Source organism: Orcinus orca, chromosome 10 (assembly GCF_937001465.1).
Source record: "Orcinus orca chromosome 10, mOrcOrc1.1, whole genome shotgun sequence".
Lineage (NCBI taxonomy): Eukaryota > Metazoa > Chordata > Mammalia > Artiodactyla > Delphinidae > Orcinus > Orcinus orca.
In genome coordinates, this window is record NC_064568.1 from 96,990,155 (window position 1) to 97,017,892 (window position 27,738).

Here is a 27,738-nt window from a genome sequence, read left to right on the forward strand (position 1 = left end):
ATTACCATTATTATCATTATATCATCATCATCGGTTGAATTGTGATACTAGAACACAATACATAAACCAGTATTTTCGCATTCATTTTCTATAATACCAAACTGAATACTGAATAATACTGATTAACACGTGTATTTTAGCTTCAGTGAAACTAAATTTTAATACTCTTCTAATAAAAAATAATAAACATATATTTTGCTTGATGTCTTAGTTTATAAAAGAGCTTACATTATTCTAATATGTTCCGTGTATTAGAATATAAAATAAGAATTATTATTTGAAATAAACTGAACACCATTAAAATAAAGAATATTAAATCAACATAGAAAAATAAAATTATATCTCTTTCAGTAGTATATCCTTAAGAAATTATATCTCTTCAGTAGTATATCCTTAAGACCCAAGGTAACCAAACTGGGTCACAAGTTTATTTTTCTGCGAAAAGTTTCAGCAGCTAAGATGTTCTGACTCTATCTTACTCAAAAGAAAAGAGATGAGAGAGTTCCAAATATATTTCTCTGGAGTGTAGAACCAAATAATCCCCTTCTTGCTACATTACTTAAGGAAATGCTTTAGAACAATTCTATGTTCTTTTGGAGCAATTGTAGTCTTTAAAAAAATTGTTAAAGCAAGTTGTATTTTTGTTTCAAAGAAAGTATTTCCAGTGGGCTTTATCTGTGTTAGCTTCCTCATGTGTAGATAGAGAATCTAATGTAGAATCCCTTTTATCAAGTTCATAGCAATGTTCAGTCTACTTGTTTTGAAAATCTTTGAATCATCTGCACATAAAAGTTTTACTCTACTGACTACCATAGCATCAGAAGGACATTTTCAGATAAGTACAATTTTTGTTATTGATTTCTAATTTCATTCCATTGTGGTCAGAAAACAAACTTTATATTATGTCATTCCTCTTAAACTTACTGATAAAAATTTTTATGGCCTAGGTTATGGTCTATCCCAGAGAATGTGCCATGTACACTGGGGAAGAATGTGTACTCTGCTGATGTTGGATGGAATGCTCTATGGATGTCTGTTAGGGCTGCTGGTTTATTGTGTTGTTCAAGTCTTTTATTTCCTTGTTGACCTTCTGCCTAGTTGTTCCATCCATTATTGAAAGTAGAGTATTGAAGTCTCCAACTATCCTATTGAATTGTCTATTTCTCCCTTCGTTTCTGTCAGTTTTATCTCATATATTTTGGGGCTCTGTTATGTTTATAACTGTTGTGTCTTCCTGATGGATTGACACTTTTATCATTACAAAATGCCCCTGTTTATCTCTAGTAACATTTTAAAATTTAAAGTCTCTTTTGTCTGATATTAGTATAGCTATTTCAGCTTTCTTAAGCTTACCATTTACATGACATATCTTTTTCTATCCTTTTACTTTCAATCTACTGGTTTTTCCATCCTTTTACTTTCAATCTATTGGTTTTCAATCTATTGATAGTTGTGTCTTTGAATCTAAAGTTTGTCTCAGCATAGTCAGTATATAGCTGGATCTTGTTTTTTTATCCAGTCTGACAATCTCTGCCTTTCGGCTGGACTGTTTAATCCATTCACATGTAATGTTATATATTGACATAGCTGTATTTATCTCTGCCACTTTACTTTTTGTTTTTAATACATGTTGTGTCTCTTTTGTTCCTACATTTCTGCTTTACTGCTTTATGTTACATTAGGTGGTATTTTCTAATATAACATTTGAATTTCTTCAATGATTTTTTTTCCCTATTTTTTTGAGTTATTTCCTTTGTAGTGCTTCAGCGCTTACCTTACATTTTAACTTATCTAACTTAATTCCAGTGAGACATGGAAACATTACAACTATATAGCTCCTGTCTCTTTCTCCCTATTTCTGTGGAATTATTGTTATACATATCATATCCGTAAACATTACACTCCAACAATACTATGATATAATTTTTACTTGACATAACTCTGTCTTTTAAAGATACCACTAAGAGAAGGAGAGCAAGTGCATACTTATAGCATTTGTTATTTAAACTTCTTATTTGCCATTTTGATAAGCACTTTCAACCTGACTTTTAAGGAGCACCTCAGAGAAAGTGGAAAGAACAACCTTGTACTTCGAAACAGGTCCTCTTTGGCTATGTTCTAGCCAAGTTAGCAAAGAAGGTAATAGAAAATTGACAACAATCGAGATGAGGTGTTACAAAATAAGTATATTTTCTATTTTTATAACTTGTTCTAATGTCTTATAATATGGTTTGTATGAAAATAGTGAGTTGAAACAAAAGATAAAAATGTGAATGTTGCCAACAAGATAGCTGACATTAATAAAAACCAAATATTCTGATATATTTCTGCAGGTTTAAAAAGATTACCTGGTAGAAAGCTGATTCAGACTTTGATTCAAACAATAAGTTTACAAAATAACAATCATACTTCCCTGACCAAAGAGTAATACAAATTCGTATCCTTTTGCTTCGTTTTCATTGAGAAAGATTCCAAAAACCTTGGTGATTTTTCTAAGAAAGTTCCTCAATTCTTCAGAACATCACAACTTCCCACCAGGTTAACGAAAATGTTATATAAACATTAGAAACTACACCAAGAGTAGTCTTAATCTCAGTGTTCAGAAAAATCAAAAGAAAGGATTCATTTGTACTAGATGTCCACAGTCTCTACTAAAGACTAAAGAATGAAGCTTTTATTTTTGTTAGAGAGACATACAGAAATGATTTTTATATATCACTGCAGTTATATACAATTAAATTATATAGGTTAAATTTTGGAGATAATTTGATATAATCAAACAATTTACTTCAGATATGCAATCTAGATTACAGCAGGAGAAATAAAATATATCGATTTAAACACACTTCAAAAACAGAAGAAAGTAAGAGTATATATTGTTTAAAAGCCATGCCTGCTGTGTAAAGGAATCCATCCGTACCACACCTCCATCCACCCACCCAGCCATCCATCTTCACTTATTAATAAATATTTGCCAAATGCCTACTGTATGCACTAGGAACCATAGAAGGTGCCAGTATATGATGTTGGGCAAACTGAACTACAGCATTCATGAGGACACTTGTGTGGCAGCGGTGAGGGGAAGAGCTTAAGGGATGAGATCTCATAGGCTGTGTTAGGGAGCTTTGTCTTGTCTTCACACTGAAGAGACACAGGAAGTCATTAAAGAGGTTTGTCAACAGTTACTAAGTGGCTAACTTCATGCTAGGTGGTGGGCTTCAAGAAATAAACACCCATAGCAACACCCCCATTCTTGGTTCCCTTGCAGAGCTGTACTTCCAATACAATCTGTCAAATCCTTTCCACATTAGCTAAACATCCAACTAGGCACACGTTACTATATACATTTGCTCTCATTTAAATTTTCTTCAGTCCTCTTCCTGCCTTTTCTCACTCATCAAGAGAGTCTCATTTTCTTCTTCCAAATCTTTTCTTGAATGAAATAGCTACTATTGTATCCCATGCTTAGTGGTTAGTGCAAAATTCTAAATTATCATCCTTAAAATTTGATATTCTTCTTATATATAGCATAGCCCAACAAAACACACTCTGAATACTGAAACAGTAGCAAAAGAATGCCCTGTTTGGGTGAAATGGTACTTTGTTGTTTCCACAGCTGTTTGCTTTCAATTTTTTTAAGATTTATCTTCTAGAATTTCACACAATCGTTTACCTATCTTCAACTGATTCTGCCTTCCCATTGCTTTTATTTTCTATTCTTTCTTCCCCAGAATTATATCCCTGACTTCCACGCAACATGTGTACTGCTTTCTCTGATCTGACTAAACATGAGAAAAAAGAACAAGTCTCCATGTAGGCAATAAACATCTGAGCCCGCCTCTCTTTTTTTTTCTTTCTTTTGCCCCATACATAGGATACAGAAGCAAAGCTGGAGAAAAGCTTAAATAAATCAACAGCAATACACACATTATCCTTTTAAGTCAGCCTGCAACACGATTCATATAAAAAATAATAGAGGCATATGCATGAGGTCAATTATCTAAGAAAGTGAAGATGGTAAATTAAACATAATCTGGGCTTTTTTCCTTATCATTCTTCCATGAATCCCCAAGTGAACCAACAGAATGAGACCCATTTCTTTGGTTTCCACAGTCCTGAGAGATGCTGTCCTCAAAGCAGCTCAAATCCATACATCATAATCTGAACTATTTCATATCTCTCTTGTGAAAAAATGAAGCAGTGGACATAAACACACACTTTATAGAATCTTAAACAAATGTGTTTTGAACATTTTAATCTCCCTGAAACCCTGGGGCACCTTCCAATCAATTATAAAGGCGCTGTGTCCTGACTTAACTGGCAGTGACTTTTTCCATTCCTAAATGGTGCATGAAACCCCTTTGCATCTTATAATCAATAGCATTTTGAAGTCAACAGAATAGGCTATAAAACTGCAAAAGAATGCAAACCTTTCAATGAATTCTATAACAGTTAATCTTGCTAACTATTTTAGCCTCTAATTTAATAAATGATTACACCATAGAGTGTAATCAGTAAGATTCATAGGAAATATACTGAGGGTTTTTGCCTCTCATAATTTGTAGGAAGCAAAGTTTTACTTTTTGCATTTAAAAACCGTGAACAGAATACTTACAGACATTTATTTTACATAACTGTACTAAAAGGTGCTTTGTTTATCATTATGCAGATCATCTTCCATAAAGCTGGCACCAGTCTAGTTGCAAAGCAATGATCTCTGGGGATTTAGTATTTTTAAATCTCGAAATATTGACAGCATTGACATATGATACCTTTAACTCATATACATGGCACAAATAATTAAAATAATACTAATTTTCCTGTTACGTGAGCCATTAGCATTGCCTATTACACTAAAAAAGAACACTTCAGGAGACCTGAATATTTAAATTTGAAATTCCAAGTAATATAGCATGAGAAGAAAAAAGAGATGACTTTTTTTTCTAAAAAACAGAAAATCTGCTCCTGTTTTCCCAAGGGAAATTAGTTAGGCACTGCTGTCAGACTACAGAAAACCTCATGAATTTTGATTCTACCAATTCAGAGTTTATGATAATTTGGGCAAGAGCTGAGTTAAACAGGTTCCGTTAAGGTACAGGCTTTTTCTTTCCTATCTATTTCCTAGGGCTAAAAAGAATGGATGATGCATAATAAAATATTACTGAATAAAAGAATGAACTAATAACAACTTTACAAGGAAAACATGATGATTTTTTGAGCATTTCATATTAAAAAGTAGAATTTATAAATATATTTATTTAAAATAAACAGCCATTGAGCTCTACCGACCACCAGTCCCTCCCATCAGGAAGCTTGCACAAGCCTCTTAGATAGCCTCATCCAGAAGAGAGCAGCCAACAGAAGCAAGAAGAACTAGAATTCTGTAGACTGTGGAACGAAAACCACATTCACAGGAAGATAGACAAAATGAAAAGGCAGAGGACTATGTACCAGATGAAGGAACAAGATAAAAACCGAGAAAAACAACTAAATTTAGTGCAGATAGGCAACCTTCCAGAAAAAGAATTCAGAATAACGATAGTGAAGATGATCCAGGACCTCGGAAAAAGAATGGAGGCAAAGATCAAGAAGATGCAAGAAATGTTTAACAAAGACCTGGAAGAATTAAAGAACAAAGACCTAGAAGAATTAAAGAACAAACAAACAGAGATGAACAATACAAAAACTGAAATGAAAAATATACTAGAAGGAATCAATAGCAGAATAACTGACACAGAAGAACGGATAAGTGACCTTGAAGACAGAATGGTGAAATTCACTGTGGCAAAACAGAATAAAGAAAAAAGAATAAAAAGATATGAAGGCAGCCTAAGAGACCTATGGGACAACATTAAACGCAACAACATTTGCATTATAGGAGTCCTAGAAGGAGAAGACAGAGACAAAGGACCTGAGAAAATATTTGAAGAGATTATAGTCAAAAACTTCCCTAACATGGGAAAGGAAATAGCCACCCAAGTCCAGGAAGCGCAGAGTCCCAGGCAGGATACACCCAAGGAGAAACACTCTGAGACACACAGTAATCAAAATGACAAAAATTAAAGACAAAGAAAAAATATTAAAAGCAACAAGAGAAAAATGACAAATAACATACAAGGGAACTCCCATAAGGTTAACAGCTGATTTCTCATCAGAAACTCTACAAGCCAGAAGGGAGTGGCACGATATATTTAAAGTGATGAAAGGGAAGAACCTACAACCAAGATTACTCCACCCGCAAAGGATCTCATTCAGATTCGATGGAGAAATCAAAAGGTTCACAGACAAGCAAAAGCTACGAGAATTCAGCACCAGCAAACCAGCTCTACAACAAATGCTAAAGGAACTTCTCTAAGTGGGAAACACAAGAGAAGAAAAGGACCTACAAAAACAAACCCAAAACAATTAAGAAAATGGTAACAGGAACATATATATTGATAATTACCTTGAATGTGAATGGATTAATTGCTCCAACCAAAAGGCACAGGCTCGCTGAATGGATACAAAAACAAGACCCATATATATGCTGTCTACAAGAGACCCACTTCAGTCTTAGGGACACATACAGACTGAAAGTGAGGGGATGGAAAAAGATACTCCATGCAAATGGAAATCTAAGGAAAGCTGGAGTAGCAATATTCATATCAGATAAAATAGACTTTAAAATAAAGAATGTTACAAGAGACAAGGAAGGACACTACATAATGATCAAGGGATCAATCCAAGAAGAAGATATAACAATTATAAATCTATATGCATAGACTGTATCCAACATAGGAGTACCTCAATACATAAGGCAACTGCTAACAGCTATAAAAGAGGAAATCAACAGTAACACAATAAGGGTGGGGGACTTTAACACCTCACTTACACCAATCATCCAGACAGAAAATTAATAAGGAAGCACAAGCTTTAAATGACACAATAGACCAGATAGATTTAATTGATATTTTTAGGACATTCCATCCGAAAATGGCAGATTACACTTTCTTCTCAAGTGTCCACGGAACGTTCTCCAGGATAAATTACATCTTGGGTCACAAATCAAGCCTCAGTAAATTTAAGAAAATTGAAATCATATCAAGCATCTTTTCCGACCACAACGCTATGAGATTAGAAATAAATTGCAGGGAAAAAACCCTAAAAAACACAAACACATGGAGGCTAAACAATACGTTACTAAGTAACCAAGAAATCACTGAAGAAACCAAAGAGGATATCAAATATACCTAGAGAAAAATGACAATGAAAGCACGAAGATCCAAAACCTATGGGATGCAGCAAAAGCAGTTCTAAGAGGGAAGTTTATAGCTATACAAGCCTACCTCAAGAAACAAGAAAAGTTTCAAATAAACAATCTAACCTTACACCTAAAGGAACTAGAGGAAGAAGAACAAAGAAAACCCAAAGTTAGTAGAAGGAAAGAAATCATAAAGATCAGAGCAGAAATAAATGAAATAGAAACAAAGAAAATAGGAAAGATCAATAAAACTAAAAGCTGGTTCTTTGAGAAGATAAACAAAATTGATAAACCTTTAGCCAGACTCATCAAGAAGAACAGGGAGAGGACTGAAATCAGTAAAATCAGAAATGAAAAAGAATTGACAACGGACACTGCAGAAATACAAAGCATCATAAGAGACTACTAGAAGCAACTCTATGCCAATAAAATGGACAACCTGGATGAAATGGACACTTTCTTAGAAAGGTATACTCTTCCAAGACTAAACCAGGAAGAAATAAAAAATATGAATGGGCCAATCACAAGTAATGAAATTGAAACTGTGATTAAAAATCTCCCAACAAACAGAAGTCCAGGACCAGATGGCTTCACAGGTGAATTCTGTCAAACATTTAGAGAAGAGCTAACACCCATCTTTTTAAAGTCTTCCAAAAAATTGCATAGGAAGGAAAACTCCCAAACTCATTCTATGAGGCCGCCATCACCCTGACAAAGATACTACAAAAAAAGAAAATTACAGACCAATATTACTGATGAATGTAGATGCAAAAATCTTCAACAAAATACTAGCAAACAGAATCCAACAACACATTAAAAGGATCATACACCATGAACAAGTGGGATTTATCCCATGAATGCAAGGATTCTTCAATATATGCAAATCAATCAATGTGATAAACCATATTAACAAATTGAAGGATAAAAACCATATGATCATCTCAACAGATGAAGAAAAAGCTTTTGACAAAATTCAACACCCATTTATGATAAAAGTTCTCCAGAAAATGAGCACAGAGGGAACCTGCCTCAACATAATAAAGGCCATATACAACAAACCCACAGGAAATACCATGCTTAATGGTGAAAAAATGAAAGCATTTCCTCTAAGATCAGGAACAAGACAAGGATGTCCACTCTCACCACTATTATTCAACATAGTTTTGGAAGTTTTAGCCACGGCAATCAGAGAAGAAAAAGACATAAAAGGAATACAAATTGGAAAAGAAGAAGTAAAACTGTCACTGTTTGCAGATGACATGATACTATACATAGATAATCCTAAAGTTGCCACCAGAAAACTACTATAGCTAATCAATGAATTTAGTAAAGTTGCAGAATACAAAATTAATACACAGAAATCTTTTGCATTCCTATACACTGACAATGAAAGATCAGAAAGAGAAATTAAGGAAACAATCCCATTCACCATTGCAACAAAAAGAATAAAATACCTAGGAATAAACCTACCTAAGGAGGTAAAAGACCTGTACTCAGAAAACTATAAGACACTGATGAAAGAAATCAGAGATGACACAAACAGATGGAGAGATATACCATGTTCTTGGATTGGAAGAAGCAAGGTTGTGAAAATGACTATACTACTGAAAGCAACCTACAGATTCAATGCAATCCCTATCAAATTACCAATGGCATTTTTTACAGAACTAGAACAAAAGGTCTTAAAATCTGTATGGAGACACAAAAGACCCCAAATAGCTAAAGCAGTCTTGACGGGATAAAAAGGAGGTGGAGGAATCTGACTCCTTAACTTCAGACTATACTACAAAGCCACAGTAATCAAGACAGTATGGTCCTGGCACAAAAACAGAAATATCGATCAATGGTACAGGGTAGAAAGCCCAGAGATAAACCCATGCACCTATGCTCAACTAATCTATGACAAAAGAGGCAAGGATATACAATGGAGGAAAGCCAGTCTCTTCAATAAGTGGTGCTGAGAAAACTGGACAGCTGCATGTAAAAGAGTGAAATTAGAACACTCCCTAACACCATGCACAAAAATAAACTCAAAATGGGTTAAAAACCTAAATGTATGACCGGACATTATAAAACTCTTAGAGGAAAACATAGGAAGAACACTCTTTGACATAAATCACAGCAAGATCTTTTTTGACCCACCTCCTAGAGTAATGGAAATAAAAACAAAAATAAACAAATGGGACCTAATGAAACTTAAAAGCTTTTGCACAGCAAAGGAAAGTACAAACAAGACAAAAAGACAACCCTCAGAATGGGAAAAAATATTTGCGAACCAATCAATGGACAAAGGATTAATCTCCAAACTATATAAACAACTCATGCAGCTCAATATTAAAAAAATAAACAACCCAATCCAAAAATGGGCAGAAGACCTAAATAGACATTTTTCCAAAGAAGGCATACAGATGTCCGTGAGGCACATGAAAAGCTGGTCAACATCACTAATTATTAAAAAAATGCAATCAAAACTACAATGAGGTATCACCTTACACGGGTCAGGATGGCCATCATCAAAAAATCTACAAACAACAAATGCTGGAGAGGGTGTGGAGAAAAGGGAACCCTCTTGCACTGTTGGTGGGAATGTAAATTGATACAGCCACTATGGAGAACAGTATGGAGGTTCCTTAAAAAACTAAAAATAGAATTACCATACGATCCAGCAATCCCACTACTGGGCATATACCAGAGAAAACCATAATTCAAAAAGACACCTGCATCCCCAGTGTTCACTGCAGCACTATTTACAATAGCCAGGTCACGGAAGCAACCTAAATGCCCATCGACAGACAAATGGATAAAGAAGATGTGGCACATATATACAATGGAATATTAGTCAGCCATAAAAAGGAACAAAATTGGATCATTTGTAGAGACGTGGATGGACCTACAGACTGTCATACAGAGTGAAGTAAGTCAGAAAGAGAAAAACAAATATCGTATATTAACGCATATATGTGGAATCTACAAAAATGGTACAGATGAACTGGTTTGCAAGGCAGAAATAGAGACACAGATGTAGAGAACAAACGTATAGATGCCAATGGGGGAAAGTGGCAGGGGGGAGGAGCTGTGGGTTGAATTGGGAGATTGGGATGGACATTATACACTAATATGTATAAAATAGATAATAAGAACCTGTTGTATTAAAAAAATAAATAAAAGAATGGGTAAGAGGATACAAACCTGAAAGGAAACAACCACACACACACACACACACACACACACACACACACACACACACACACTTTCTCTCTCTGTCTCCCTTACTCTCTCTCTCCCTTTCTCTCTCTCTCTCTCTCTCTCTCTCTCTGTCTGTCTTTCCCACTAACCAGAATTCATCTCACAATTGAAGATAAGAAATATTGGGGATTAACCATACTTTTGGTTAGGTTATAAAAATAAAATAAAAAATAAACAGCCATTAATGCTCATTTAATTACACTATTTCCTGGTAATTAATTTATAAACTAGCTAGCATTATTATAATACTGAAATAATTAAACTGTGTTCCTTTAAAAAATTCAATAGTTCAGACATCTCACTAATATATTACACTAGCCCTTCCATTGACTGTATCCGTGTGAGCTTTCATTTTATAAATTGCTAATGCCTTTCCAAGTTTATAACATTTTAAGTAACCCAGCCAAGTTTTGTTTTATTGCACATACTTTCTCTCAGGCTGTTTTAAAACATTTTAATCTTATCTTATATTTAATCTTATCTTAACATTATTCATTTTAATTTAATAAAAATCAGTCCAACTTTTCCAGTATGCCACCTAAAGTTTAGTCTCACTTAGGAAGGACTTCATCATCCCTAATTATAGGAACATGCTCTTATATTTTCTTAAGTATTCTTAGCAGAATTCTTAAGGAAGAGAATGTCACTGGCATTAAAGCATAACCTTATTAACATAAAATATTATTCCAAATGAAACTTCATTTCTTTTTTTTTAATATCACATGTGCTATTTAAAAAAGAAAAAGGAGTGTTTTTCACTCCTTGCAAACCTATTCATATTATAAGGAGCTTAAATTTAGGAAAGTAGGTGAGCAAACTCTGGCTTTCATATTTACCCACTAATTAGAGTTCACAATCTAGTTTTTTGCTCATTAGTCTATCACATTCACTTCTGAATTACTCAATCTAGTTTTACATAGGAACCTAACTTCCCTCAAGCTTCCCCAGATAACAAGAGGGTAATTCCAGGCCATTCATTATGCCTATGTCAACAAAAATCCTACTTGTCAAGTGACTCCTTAGAGCAAGTCTGAATATCACAGAGTTATTTCAGCAGGACAGATTCCTTAATGTATTTCTTAAGCCATAAACTGCTTATATCCTTAGGAATGGTAAAATAGATGATTAACTGAAATTATCTTTTAAATAAAAATTTTCTGGTGGCTAGAGTATATAATTTCAGAGTGACAGCTTCTAAAAGGAAACTATAGGTATTATGGTGGTGATTTCAGGATTTTGCCGTTTGAGACAGAATAATATGAAAAAATCCCAATGCAAGCTGACCTAAAATCTCCACCTTTTCCTATACCCATTGTTTGACTCCTATTTTTTCCTGAATCATTACAATATTCTTTTAAAAGGTGATCTCTTTATTCAAAGGCTTAATTTAGAACAGGGCTAACTGTACTACAGATTCAACTATCACTAGAACACAGCTCTCATCCAGTTATGATGCAGAATAATATTAGAATAACACAGACTAGAAAAGTCCTCATGCCACTTTCTGGTTGCAGTCCCTGGGATAAGGTTATTTAACAGGTTTCAACTTCAGCTTTTCCATCTTTGTAAAAATGGTGAATTTATCTGTAAAATGCTGAATTCTAAATTTCTAACATAAATTCTAGGAGCATTTTTATAGAACATTCCCTGAAACTTTTGACTATACTGTATTCAGAAACAGAGAGTAAATTATTTTAGAAATACAAACTGGTTTTAAAAATCAATTAACATAACAATGCAATTAAGTCAGAAATCACTAACAAAAAAATAAATAAAATCCCCAACCGTCCCCAAGGGGAAAAATATTCTATCAAGAGAGGGAAAGAAGAAACCAGCACAGAAATTAATGAAAGCAGCGAACATGAAGTCATATTTAATACAGCTAAAGCAAGGTCTACAAGGAAATCAATAGCTTTAACTGATTCTAACAGGAAAGAATAGACTTAAAAATGAATAAGCCCAGTTTCCAACTTAAGAAATTTCATAACAGAATAAGCTCAAAAAAGAGGAAAAGATAATAAAGAGAAAAATGTAATGAAATGGGAAAGTATGATACAAGAAAATATCAAGAAACTCAGAAGTTGGTACAATAAAAGGGGAGTGAAGCAGACAAACCTCTGGCAAGATTAATCAAGACAGAGAGAAAAGGCACAAATGAACAGTATTAACAGTGAGAAAATGGAGACACAACTACAGATCCAGCAGCAATGAGAGAGAGTAAGAGAATACCACGAATGACGTTTTGCCAATAAATGTGAATAGTTAATAAAATGGATAAATTATAAGAAGAATATCTGATTGAAGAGAAAAAAGAAAACTCGAATAATCTCATATTATTAAATACATTGACTTGGTCAATTAATCTATGACAAAGGAGTCAAGAATATACACTGGAGAAAAGACAGTCTCTTCAATAAGTGGTGCTGAGAAAACTGGACAGCTACATGTAAAAGAGTGAAATTAGAACATTCTCTAATACCATATACAAAAATAAACTCGGAATGGATTAAAGACCTAAATGTAAGACTGGATACTACAAAACTCCTAGAGGAAAACACAGGCAAAACACTTTTTTTCATAAATCACAGTGGTATTTTTTTTGGATCCATCTCCTAAAGTAAAGGAAATAAAAGTAAAAATAAGCAAATGGGACCTAATTAAACTTAACAGCTTTTGCATAGCAAAGGAAACCATCAACAAAATGAAAAGACAACCAACTGAATGGGAGAAAATATTTGCAAATGATGTGACCTATAAGGGATTAATATCCAGCATACATAAACAGCTCATACAACTCAACATCAAAAAAAAAAAAAAAACCTGATTAAAAAATGGGGCAGAAGAACTGAATAGACATTTTCCCAAAGAGGAAATGCAGATGGCCAACAGGCACGTGAAAACATCACTAATCATCAGGGAAATGCAAATCAAAACCACAGTGAGGTATCACTTCACACCCAGCAGGATGGCTATCATCAAAAAGAACACAAATAACAAATATTGGTGAAGATGTGGAAAAAAGGGAACCCTTGTACACTGTTGTGGGAATGTAAAATGGTGCAGCCACTGTGGAAAACAATACAGAGGTTTCTCAAAAAGCTGAAAATAGAACTACCATATGACCCAGCAATTCCACTCCTGGGTATATATCCAAAAAACCAAAAACACTAATTTGAAAAGATACATGTACCCCAATGTTCATAGCATCATTATTTACAATTACCAAGGTATGGAAGCAACCTAAGTGTCCATCAACAGATGAATGGATAAAGAAGATGTGGAATACATACACACAGAATGGAATACCACTAAGCCATAAAAAATAATGAAATTTTTCCAACTGCAAATAATATAATTTTATTTTTAAAGCTCAAACTCAGACAAAACCAAAAAGGATATTGTTTGAGAATACACAATTATTTTTAAGAAGCACTAAAATGATGATGCAAACTTAAGAACACTTAAATATCTCTACCAAGCAGATAGTGGGATGAAATGGAGAATAGCATGTAGGCTGATACAACAGTACATATTAGCAATGTGCCAGTTCTTAAATTGGGTTTTGGAATCAAAGATTACCATGTTATTCTTATGATTTATAATAATGCATATTACATATACTAAGTATTATGTATTAAGTGTACGTGATAATATATAATATTACACATTATATATGTAATAATATATGATATATGTGATAATATATGATATTACATATTACATATGTAATAATATATATTATTTATATATTATTTTATGTGTCAAATATTGTGTGATAAAAATTTAAAACAAAGTATTAAAATTAAAGTTTATTCATGAGACAGCATATAAAAGCTTTCCTAACTGATCTATTTATTTCTTCCCAGTTTATTTCATACATATTCATCACTACATCTGTGACATTCACTATTTATTTTATTTAAATCTCGTGCAATAATTTTAGAAATAGTGTCAAGCACAGTGGATGTTTAGACCAAGTAAATAGTGCTGTAAGGAAGAAAATAAGGACATTATAGAGAACTGTGTGAATGTTGCATGCTATATTTATCCCCAAATTGGTTAAAATCAAAGGAAATCACATTCTAGTCATCTGACTTTCATTCATAAGCGGAGAGAAAGAATAAAAAAAAATATTACCATAATTTAGTGCACTTCATTATCCTATTGGTGTATAATGAGCCAAGTCAGTTTCTCTGCCACCGTATTATACTAAACAGATGAATCCTTCCTTAAAATGTTAGAAAACAGGAAAGATATCTTTTTTAATCTACCAATAAGCAAGGTTTGTTTTCCTTAAGAGCCTACCGGTATGCTAAATGCTTCTGAAGATAAATTAGTTACTTGTCCTAATGGTTAAAAAAAGAAGGGGAGCGGGAAGAACCTTGAATAGGTTAAGGACCACAGCATCTTCAATGGAGATGAAGCCTTAGAAACACGAGCAATGTAGAAAAAAAGGCAGATGTAGAAAAAGTTAAAATGTCAGGGGAAATAACCAAAAGCATGTTGGAAAAAATAGTGAAAAAGTGGTCTATTCTATATGACTTATCTTAATCAATAAAAATAAATAACTCTAAATTTTTAAAGTATATTCTTCGAAAGAATAAATGAATTTCCTTTCACCAAACAGACAGCTTAGCAAGCAAAGACCTGAGAAATCTCAAGACGTTTATTACTCAAAAATTTTATCTCATGTTGTTAAAGACAAACTGACGTTACTCCTCAATTATATTTTGGAGGAAAACTATTTTATTTTTAATTTGCCCAGAATGCGTATGTAAAACTGAAAGCTGAGTAGAAATTCTAGGCAGTGAATTGCACAGAACAATGCTCACTTGGTATTCATCCTAGGTCTTAAATAAGTGTAGCCTGCCAAATGCAGCCCACTGGACTATTTTCAACTTCATTATCCAATTTCTTTTTCTAGAACCTCTGTTTCATTTCCCCCCTTCCTATCAGACATTTAGTTCATGGTTTTTAAAGCTCTTTGCCACAGGGGTAGGAAAGAGGGGGAAAAGGAAGACAAGAACAGATTTATTTCCCTAACTGAAGCAGCTCTAAACCATCAGTAGATGTGGAAAAGATTGACCATGACAAAGAACTTTAAATTGTTAGGTTCTTATAGCCTGAGTGTCTCAAATGCTTCATGATTTCAGCAATGTGGGAAGGGATATTCAGTCAACCTTTCAAAGGAACGGTGTGGCTGTGGTGACTTCTCTGCTCTTCTTAGACTTGTGTTTCTGCAAGAGTGTCATTAAAGGGTCATATTTGATACGGGCCTCCCAGAGATCCCATGGTGGGTGAGGGGAGAGAAAAAAGAAGGAAGACACTTTAAGGTTTCCGCGCATCACAGAGTCACTACTCAGACAAACCCCAAACAACCCTGGAGACTTCACAGGCTGGTCCAAGGGATAGAGAAGCTGGACAACCGGAAATTATTTCCACTAATGATACCTAGTTAGGAAGCTAACTAGATTTAAAAAAATGACTTTCCATTGGAATCCTACGTAGCTAAATTACTCTGCCAAAATATCCCACTGTAATTAGAAGATACAACAAGGATAAAGCAATAAAAAATCATGAAATCTAAATGCCATAAAGAGAACCATAGATCCTTCTATTCAATTCTACGCATTAACAGAGAGTGTTGGAACTCTACCCACCTTCCTTTCTTCCTCCCCTCCCACAGGCTGTTGTACATCGAAAGCATTTTTTCGTATTACCTGGGAAAATAATCAGTATGCTTTCTGTGATGAAAACTGATTTTTGCTTTTAAGCTTTTTATTCTTTACACAAAATTTACCCATTATAACTAGTGAAAGAACAAAATCCAGATAAATAAAAGTTAATCACCTTCCTCTGCCCCTTCTCTCACCATTGCAACAAATCACCACAGTCAACTGAAATAATTAACATTTTTTAAAAGCTGCATAACATCCCAAAATATGAAGGTACTACAATTGATGCAATTATTCCCGGCAATGACTAACATTTGGGTTATTTTAGTTGTCTTAGGTTTTTGTCATTTCACAAAGAATACTGCACCACGTGAACACACATATGCACACACATATGGGAACACAGTACCATCAGTACTCATTATACTGGTGACTTGATTGCTATGGGACAGTCTCCCAAACAGGACTTTCAGAAAAGCTGCAACCATCTTTCATATTTCCACCAGCAAAATAGTAACATGTGGGAAACAGTTACAGAATATGCTATGCAGTTAAAACATTTCACAAAGCAAAGTCCATAGACTTTTAGGTATCAATCAGTTTAAGGTGATTTTTAACTTTGGGATATGTTTACACTGATTCATTTAGAGAGGCTGCAATAATAAGATATTTATACAGGAATCTCTGCAAGAATAAAGCCTATACTGGGGTTGATTTTAATTTACCTTTTTTTGACACTTCTGCCCCATTGAGTTCTTTTTGTGCTTCTTCAATTTTGTCTAAGAAAAACAGCAACAAAAAATTATAAGTCAATTCATCATACACAAATAAGAATACAGTAAAACAAATATTATTACTTATAAACAGTACCTGACGCATAGTAATAAATATTTGTTGAATGAATTATTTATGAAACAAATATGTGTAAACTGTTAAAGTAATAATAAAGTCCTTTTAAAAATTATACTTATAATTTTATGTCTTAGTCACAGGGACTACTTCCAATTGTTTCCACAATGCAAGTAATTAGTGCATTTTAAATACTGAACCATAGTTTAAAAATGTTTAGCTGAGTAATAAAAGTATGTAAACATAATACTTTCTTTATGAAGACACACAGATTTTATTAGAGAGATACAGCAAATGCCTACTGGCTTAGAAACAAGTCTAAGCAAAGTTCATAGATAGCCTCAGACCTAAGCCAAACACGGAAGAGATAAAAGAAAGGATGGAAAAATAAAGGAAATGATGGGCTGAAGAGCAGCAACACAATACCCATCACTTTTGCCAACCCTTGATTACAGAATAGTTATGCATGAAGTGTGAGGGTGGAATACTGCATTAAAGAGATACCAGATAAAACTAATGACTACCGAAGTGCTATATATGCACACAGTTTTGAAAGAAGCAATAACTAATGAAGAGCTGGGATGGCTGCCTCAGGAGTGGTTGGGAGAGGGAGGCACATGGGCCCAGAGCCTGTAGGTCTCCCATGTGAGCTTTGAGCACAATTAGATTTTGTAAATAAGCACATGTTCTACTTTGGTAACAATTAATTTAAATTTTATAAGGAGATATATATTTGATGATTTATGACAGCAACCAATTCCAAATTTAATACAGTGGTCTAAGTGCTAATTATAATGGTAAAAGTAACAAAATTCCTAGGGTACTATTTTGTACTGAAATGAATACAGTAACCATAATTATGCAACATTTTAGATAGTCCCTTGGCGTACAGTTTAAATGCTTTCAAAATATTGGTATGTCAGCCATTCATGCCTCCCAGCATCCACCAGCAGCTCCCCAAATGCCCTCTACTGGCCATGGAAGATGCAGCCTCCAAAATGGCATCCTTCCCCAACTAAATAGGGCACAGATCCCACCATATGCCTTTCAAGCTCTGGTTCTATCTGCCTTTTCCCCATCAGCCTTTCCAGAAAAGCCAGAAATCCACAGAACCTTCGATTTACTGATCAAACTTCTTTCAATTGCATGTTGATCCATCCATCCTGCCATATCAGGGCAGCGGGGGGGAGCATCAGAATGAAGGAAACAAGCAATGGTTAATCGTAACTAAATCTTCATCCTGACAAATGCACTCCCCACAGCAATGTCCTATTTGCTTCCTGCTAATTACCAGATCCAGGATAAGATTTGAGGGGAGAAGAGACTATCTTTGGAAATAATACAATTTTTTCTCATTTACAAACTTTAGTTATTGCTCCTGAAATGATGAGTGAAATTGAAAACAGTACTGAAAAAAAAACCCACAAACCCTTATTAAATGCAGAAAGTAGATCCTGCGCTTAGCAGTACTTTTACTTCAAAAGGAGAATTCCAAACGTATGGGTGAAATCTGGATTAACACAAGTAACAAAAAGACAAGGCCCACTTTTTCAAAAAATAAAATGTACTAAGTACATTGGAGACATTCAAAGTGTAAATAAATATTAAATATACAGTCTTTGAGAAACATAAAAATGAAAAGCACCATTATTTCTCTGCCAGCAGTTTGTCCAAACTTGAGAACCATAAATAATATATGCATATGTATTATGTATATTCATAGTAGTAATGACTGTTTAAGAGTTTATGCACACATAATTTGGCATTATACAATAAAACGACTTTTTATTAATAGAACCAACTGGGGCTCAAGGCAGCAAAAACTCATGACTTGACATAATATTTAAAGAATAGCTTCTATTTAGTATATTGAGGTTTGGCCACCTTCTATTTGTACTTTAACATAACAAATTCTTGCAAAAATGACCTCAATTTACATTTGTGTATAAATCAGTAGATTTAGGATATCTAGTGTGTGAGGTATAGGCATCTACTTAAATGCCTTTACCTGGAGCTCCAGTTCAATAGGTAAATACAGTCTTCAATGAGAGAGCTTATAATAGCCATTATAAGATTTTGCCTCAATTTTTAGGGAAAGTCCTGTTTATAGTTAACCTATGTTTTATAATTCTCCTGATAAAAGATGATGTTTTAAAGACGCTCTCCAAAACTACAGAGAAAGTACTCATTTATTATGTGCTCTTAATTGGTTCAGACAAGGCAATTCACTAGTATTTAAAAGCAACATTTATCATTTTTTTCACTGTGACCCAGAGTAAGAAAGACATTTTTACATTCCAACCAATTACACATGTGTATCTTTATTATGTATATACATAATTCAGAAACCAACTTACCCACACTCTAATTTCTATCCTTTCCTAGTAAAAATGGAAAATGCTGCCTTGCTCAAATACACTGATTTCACAACCCACTGCTGGAGCAAACCTGCAGCTTGAAACTCACTGATAGAAAGAGCAGTCCTCAACCAAGGGCAACACTTCCCAGCCAGGACATGTCTCATTGTAAGCCCTGATTGGCAGGGGAGTGCGTGTGGTTTATAATGGGATCTCAGATTCTGAGACATCTTCCATCATGCCCTCCCCAGTGTCACTGTTATCTGAGGTAATAATTTCACAAAGACTACACATTCAGAAATAAACAGTAGTTTCTCTGTTGCTTAAAAATAAAAACAGATATATATGCAAAATTGACATTCACACCAGTGGTAAATCTAAAATAAGTAACATATTCTTACTGTAATGAGTTCTTACCGTATTTAAATTAAGATGTAATTCTAATTAATTCAGTTTTTACTAAATACGCTTGGAGTTACCTGGAAAAGATCCCAGCAACACATGAATGGATCCATAATTGTCCCTAAGATCCAGAAGGGCCCATGGCTGAAAGAGTGGCAGGCTGAGAGGAAGGGTACTGACAGTGTAGGTTAGATTTTGGTTCTGCAACTATTAAAAATGTACACCTTCTTACAGTTTTTCTTCTCTGGTAAAGCACAGAAACTATTTGCTAACGGTAAAGGCTATGAACAATCTTGTTTAATGCCTTACATATTTTAAAACTTTTGTTTGTACAAGAAAACAATGCAAAACATTTTGTTTTCATCCTAGGTAAATAACTGTAAATAAAGAAAAAAATGTTGATTTGTGGAGCATAATCTGAAACCACTGAGCCAAAAAAAAAAAAAAAGTCCTGGAGCCCTTAGGAAACCACCGTTCTTTTGGGGTTCTGGGAAGAAGACTAGATAATTAAAAACAAATCATTTGGAAAAATAAAGCAATCTTCAAATGAGAGCTCACAGCAAGTGCCCGTCTCTGACCCTTTTCACCCTGCGGTGAAGTGGGGGCGATGGGCCTCCTGTACCATCTCAGATCCTCGACACCACTCCTCAAGAGCCCTGCGACTCAGTACATACATCATAGCTTTGGGGACCGACTCATTAAATTGTTAGGATTTGGTTCAACAACTGCTGAGGGTTTTATATTGCACTGAATGTCTGCCTGGTGTCAGATACAAAAGGAAGAACCAGAAATATAAAGCTAAAAGAATGGCTCCCCTGGAGGACCTTACGGATTATTCTACCTCTCAAACAAGCATTTTAACATCAATTTGACGGTAAATATAGAGCCTGATTCCCTGTGCAGCGACCACAGTTGTCTGTCATCCCACTCCCTCCTCTGCAGCTCCAGCCACACCCCTGGCGCAGGCTCCCTCAGGTCCCTGAGACTCTTCCAGCTAGCTGCCCTCCCACCCCATCCCTTCAGGATGTCACCTCCTCTAGGAAACCTGCTCTGACACCCTCCTCAGAGCCATTGCTTCCTTCTCTGTGCCACCACCCCTGCGTGTAGGATCCGTCTTTCCACAGCTATGTATCTGGTGATCATTAGTAACAACGACAGTAAGGCAGACTGAGTGATTTACTGGCCTTAAAAATGCTGACGATAACCTGGCCAAGTGACACACAGAAGCAAGGGTACATTCTGGAAAAGGGAAAAAGGAGTATCTGCACACAAACTGAAACTGGCATTAGGTGGTTTCACGTAAGAGCCTGGCGTTTTATCTTCCTTAATCTTACAAATGATTCCTACATTTGGGAAATTGCATCAGTGCACTGAAAGCACCTGAATCAACTATTTATCACTCCATTAGATTATCAAGGAGTTAAATGATCTCTCCCCTAATTCTAGTAGCTCATGCTTCTCTCCTGCTGTTCTGACAGGCACCCATAACTTCTGCTCTGACACCTAGAGGCTCTCCTTCTTCACTGAGCCCTGAAAACATAAAGTGGAAACACTAACAGTAAATTTTATGAAGTAGATCCTAAGGAACTGTAAAAGGCTGAAGAGATACCATCTGATTGAAAAAAGATCACCATATGTGACTGCACTATTTTTACTACTGAATAAACCTAACTCCCATGTCCCTCATCACACGTCAGTACGAGTCCCCTGTTCTCACTGGTAACTGCTAGAGCTATTTCAATAAGACTAAATATATGACAATGACGTAATGTTAAAAATGCATCCAATACCCATAACCACGTATGCATGGTCGTCTAAATGATGATCCCAATGTTCACTACTAAATCAGCTAAGGAAACCCACCTTTATTAGTAACACGTTTTAACCTGTAAGTTACACATCTTTCCTATCTCTAGACCTATGTCTTTCAGGGAGGCAGACTCTACAATAATGCCGAAAATGATAGTCTAGACTAGTAATATTTCAAACAGAAAAATATTGCTTGAAATAAGTAAAAAAAAAAAAAAAAAGAGAGAGAGAGAGACTCAACTCGGCACTCATGAATTTGAAAACTGTGATTTACTAGTAAAGATTCTAGAAAAAAATAAAATTACTCAACTTGATCCAGAAAGAGAAAAACTCAACTAGAATAACGAGGGATGATTGAGAAAGTTACCAGAGAACAACACAGAACTACTTTTTTAGAGGTTAAAGGCCAAGATGGTTTTATTATCAAATTCTTACCAATTCTGAAGAATAAAGCATTTCCTAAACTATCCCAGAGTACAAGCTAACACAAAAGGTGTTCTAAACCATTTTTAAAAGCTGCTATAACCCTGATATCAAAATGTGACTGCAGGGGCAGAAGAATCAACACTCCACACAAGCCTCACAAATGAATATGGATGTAACAACCTACATCCAGAAGTACATTCCAGAATTAGAAAGCCACGTCCAAGGAGGGCGCACAATAAGCATGCAAAGACATTTCAGTATTAGGAAGCATGTTATTATCATTTGTAACAGGACAGGACGGGGTGGGGGGAAGGTAATTTAAATAATGTCCAACATGTCCTTGATTAAAACACCTATCTCTAGTGTAAACAAAAACAAAACAAAAAACCCTCCACGATAAATAAAAAAGGATATGCTTCATCATATTAACGATGTGGTATTCTAATAAACACCCTAAAACAGAGAAATTAGCCAATAACCTATCACTTCCTTTAGGAAGCCTTCCCTGACCCTTCCCCCAGGCCCTGGTCTGCGCCCCCAGCACAGTGTTCTAAGGCCCAGAGCAGCAATCATCACGGGATATTCCGAGAGCCTGTATGCTCACCCGCTTTCTTCATTAAAACTATATCTTATTCAACAGAGTACACAGGTGCTTAGATCACTAGAGCCTCAACACATATTTGTTCAATAAAGGAATTGCTATTGCCGTATTTACGGTAGCATTTATGTTAAATTAACAATTACTTGTGGACAATTTTACATGTAAAACAATAAAGGACTAGTTAAAGAACTATGGTACTTCCAAAAAACAGAATATTATTTAGCCATTAAAAATGTTTTCAAAATACTTACTGATAGAAAAAAATGCTCAAAGTGTATTACGTAAAAACATTTTGTGCCACATAGATGTACATGTACATATACATACACACACAGATCTATAAAGAAATAGGCTCAAATGTAATGATTATCTGAGGGTAGAGTATTAACAGTTTTAATGTTATTTCTATTTTCTTCAATTACTCAATTATCTATAATAAATATTTTAATATAAAAATAAATATTATTTAAATTTAATAAAAACTAAAAACCCTAAAAATGCGATCAAATTATTTTTTTAAAATATGTCGGCTGGCTATAGGTTCTAAATTCCAAATTTCCAGATCATATGAAAGACTCTGGGTAGTTTCTAAAACATAAAAACATTAATATAGTGAATGGTTCATTCAGTTCAGAATATATTTATTAGCTCCTGTGGGCTAGCCCTAAGGATACACAAAGATGAATAATCTTACAGGTAGGAACTTATAGAAGTAAATGAGCAATCCCTCTACACTCAGTAACTGTGTGACTAAGTCCGTGGGGTCCTAGGGGAACACTGAAGGGTGTGAATGCGGCTGTCTTGGAAATAGGAAGACTGGTCCTGCCACACCTTCGTGGAAGAAATAATACATGGGCTGAATACGCAGAGGAAAAAAGGAGAGATCTTGTCTAGAGGAGGAGGAAATTCAGGGAGGGAAGCATGAGGCGGATGGAGAGGCAAAGACGCAGAAAACAAGACAGAGTCGGGCACTCCCAGCGGTCTGCAGCATAAATCCGGAGACAACAGGTCTAAGCACACAGGATTTGAGAGCTACCGTCTTACATAACTGGTTGCTAAAACCATACCACAGGGTAGGTGGAAGCAAAAATATAACTATTCTATAAAGTCATTTGGCCATAGGCATCAAGATCCTTGAAACCCGTCTCTGTATTTTAATATATTGACTCAACTATTGGAAATCTAGACTGAGGCTATGAAAGGAGTGGAACAAAGGCTATTCATCAGAGTACTTTTCATAACAGAAAAAAACCTAAATAACCAATGACACCCGGAATATAGCAGATGCTCAATAAATATGCGTTGAATACTTGAGAAATGGTTAAGTAAATTATGGTACCTTCATATAATAGAATATCAAAGAAAAACTATATTATAGGCTTCTAGAAGGACCTACTGAATCAGAAACTATAGAAATGGTGGCCCAGATTGTATAAGTTTTGAAAGCTTTGACAAGTGGTTTTAATGGGCCACCTACCCTCCAGTTAAGAATCCTTGGGATGAGAAGTAGAGAAACCCAAGAGAAAGACAAAAAAGAAAAAAAGAAAAGAATGGCTGAAAAAAAATTAGGAGAACCAAAAACAATTTGGCCACAGAAGTCAAGAAAACAGTGTTTCATTATCAAATCAGTAGATGATGCAACTGATAGAGACTGAAAAAGCTTCACTGGATTGAGCAATTAAGAGGTCCTGGTGATGCTTCCCGGAGCCTGCAGTGGAATGAGAGGGCGGAGGGCAGAGGGCTGAGAAAGTGATGGGACAGGAGGTGGAGGACAGAATAGAGCAGAACTGTCTTTCAAAACACTCAGCAAAAAACAAGAGAGTGAACTTGGGGGCCAGAGAGAAACACACGGTCAAGGGTGGGTTGTCTGATTTGACGTGTTTTTCAAAGATGTTTATAAACCCAAGGGAAGGAACCAATAAAAAGGGAGTAAAGATACAGGGGAGAGTGTGGGATGTGAAGGGCAAGGCACTGAAGAAAGTGGGGGCCAGCGTCAAGTCCGGGCGGAGGGCTGGTTCTGAATGGGGAAACACCCAGGGCGATTCCCTGAGGTCAGAGGGAAGAGAAGGAGAAGGATGTGTTGGGTAAAGTCTGCTGATGAGAAGGATGAGTTAGAGGGAGTTCATATCCAACTTTCACAATTTTATTGAGGTAAGAGGCATGGTTGTCTACAAAGAAAAAGGAGTTTAGCGTTTATGTGAAGGGGTCTTAGAGACCGGGGAAAATTAGACAGAGTTATTGATGGGAATGGAAGAACTGACCAATATTAAGGACAAATAAAAGCATTGATGAATAGCAACTAGGGATCCATGAATGTAGAAATCCACATTCTTCCTTGAGCCCCTCCCACGAATTTAGCAGACATAATACAGTCATTATCTGATGCATAGCTATGGGGACCTCTCAGAGTTGTCTTTAATTTTATCTATTTTGTCTTGTTTTTTCTTGTGAATTTTTATTTCAAAGGGCATCCTATACTTCAAATCTGCAAATGTAGGTTGAAAGCCATAAATAGAGTGATGTTAGCCAACGAACGCACGTTCAAATATAATCTGATGATACCTAAAGAGTATCTGGAAACTTAAAGCCACCAGTTAAAACAATTCTTAAAGCAATCTATTTATATATTTGCCCATTTAAGAATGAACCAATAATGAAAAATTCTACAAGACGAAAAACCTGGTTTCTCTGACAAATAATCTGCAAAGAAAGAGAACTGGAAATGGTACCTATAGATCAAAGAAACATAAAAGACATATCAAACTACAGAATATGTGGACCTTATTGGCCCTAACAAAATGTTTAAAAACTTGTATCACTGCAGAGAACTGGAAATTTAAACACGGATAGGATAACTGATCATTAATATGATCAGTTATGAATTACTTTTCTTCAGTTTCATAAATGTATTGTGATTATGTGAAAAAAATATTCCTTGTCTTTCAGAGCTTATATCATAAAAACCTATCAGTGAAATGCTATATCTGAGGTCTTAAAACACTGTGGGAGGGGACGTGCCCAGAGGAGGCAAGGAAACCAGACTGGCTATCAGGTGTGAGCTGCTAAACTGCATGATAGGTGAGCAGAGGTTATCACACCATTCTATTTGTAATCATTTTGAAACTCTCACAATCAAAGGTATAAAAAAAGGACAAAAGAGGGAGCCCAATCTGAAAATTAAAAAAACTAATTACCAAAGTATTCTTCACGTATTGCTAGTGTTATAGTTCAAATAATGATCACAAGCCAGAAACAATATAGAACAGTGGGAAGGAAATGAAGCTAAGTAGCTAATGGCCGAGCACACAGTAGGCCTTTAATCAAGGTCACTGCCCCCAGACATAATTGGAGCCAAGAGGAAATTAAATAATTTCTAAGCTACCACTAGGAGTCCTGTTTGTACACACCAAAGTTGAAAAGGATAATAAAGAGAATAAATAATGATTTCTAGAAATGTGATCTCCAGTGTTCTTAATTCCTTTTGGTGGGGCAGGGGGAGGGTAAGAATTTGAAGACTGTAAAGCTTTCCAAGATACAAAGTTAAAAAAAAACAACAAATCAAAAAACAAAACCTAAGGAGCAGAACAATGTGTACAGTATACATCTATTTGCGTCAAAATATAAAAATGGGTGTGTTTGTGTGTCTCTGTGTGTGTGGGAAATGACACTTAAATCACTCACTGCTGCTGGCGTTTACAGTCACCCCTGGGGAAAGGGAACCAGGTGAGAAAGACATATATTTCATTGTATTTTTTTACTTTCTTTTCCGTTTGAATCAGTTAACCTCGTGAGATTTACTTTAGATCTGAAATTTAAACAATGATATATGGCACAAGAAGGGAACAGTACTTCAACCAAATTAACCTGGGCATACTGGCACCTTAGGTTGCAAGTCATTTTTCACATCTGTGGGCACACACACACACACGCAGACACACAAACATGCGCACACACGCATATACATACACACACACACACACAAACCCCCCATACACACATCACTTTTGAAAATAAAATGACACAACAACTATATGGACACTGTCTTCTTTTGTTTTAAAATCAGAACATCTCCATCCTATTCCAATACTGTTCCAATACTGATCCATCACTTTTTCAATTAAAAAAAGAAAAAGCTAGTTTACTAAGAAGAAAATGAAACTTCAAAATGTCTCTATTAAAAAAAAATCCATATGATCACTGTGTATAGCCTCTCCTAGGAAGTGAATGATACACACACACAAACACACATGCTCTTTGCACACGATCTCAGGAACGGTAGGATCTATGGAGACCCTAAATCCAGGTTCTGATAGAGACTTGATCTACACTGTCACTGTTCTGCATTCTGGACGAGGATTCAAAGGTACATTTTCACAGTAATAATGAACATGTTTTTATTTTTACAGTTGTTAAATTTCTTAATTTCTCCCCAAATTATATAACAATGTATCTCTTACTAGTATAAAACTATTTTTATTTAGCCACATGAAAAAAAGAGGGGGACAAGTAGGTAATTGGAACAAATAATCTGTTCCTTTTCCTCATTTACCAGCCTGATTATATTTAACAAGAGTGGAGGAGAGTAGACAAGAAAGAAAAAAGTACTGGTATCAATACATCAGGCATTGTGCTCGGCACAGTACATCTCATTCCATCTTTAGCACCTACCATGTGCAAAGCTTTGAGCTATATGCAGTGTCTTCCCTTGAGAACCCAGGCTCTAGCGGAGATGAAAATACACTAATGAACTAAAATATATTAGTGTATAAGTACCTCTAATGTACAGTAAACAATGATACCCTCACAATAACAAAAGGAAGAAAGGACAAAGAAGCAAAGCTCTCATACTACGTACCCCACCATAATCAATCTACTTCTGCTCACAATGGTGTACAGTGCAAAGCACTGTAGTGGTGAGATCTCCCACTGGGTGTCCGTCATCCCGGGATAGCAAACTCAGGAACCAAAGGATCAGAGTGCTCTCTGATTCCTCCACCTTACCAGCCTGGGAGGCTTCCCAGAGTCTCTTAACTCTTTTAGACAACCATCTGCTTAACATTATAAAAACTTCCACTGATAGCAAGAATGTATTATCTACTCATTTAGAACTTCTGGCTTCTGGTAAGGGCAGAG

The 27,738-nt window shown here is 35.4% G+C and overlaps 1 protein-coding gene across 9 annotated transcripts in view; it reads right to left on the reverse strand.

The window, feature by feature from the left end:
• Positions 1-27,738, reverse strand: part of HIVEP1 (HIVEP zinc finger 1) — a 143,474-nt gene that overhangs the window by 53,292 nt on the left and 62,444 nt on the right. For 8 of the 9 annotated variants that reach the window (XM_033434903.2, XM_033434904.2, XM_049715604.1 and 5 more), the window contains 2 exons: positions 16,887-16,940; positions 16,147-16,206 (listed from right to left, as the gene is read on the reverse strand). In XM_033434903.2, the coding sequence (XP_033290794.1) occupies positions 16,147-16,206; positions 16,887-16,940 (114 nt within the window). The remainder of the gene's footprint in view (positions 1-16,146; positions 16,207-16,886; positions 16,941-27,738) is intronic. The other variant, XM_033434905.2, reaches the window with a different exon arrangement.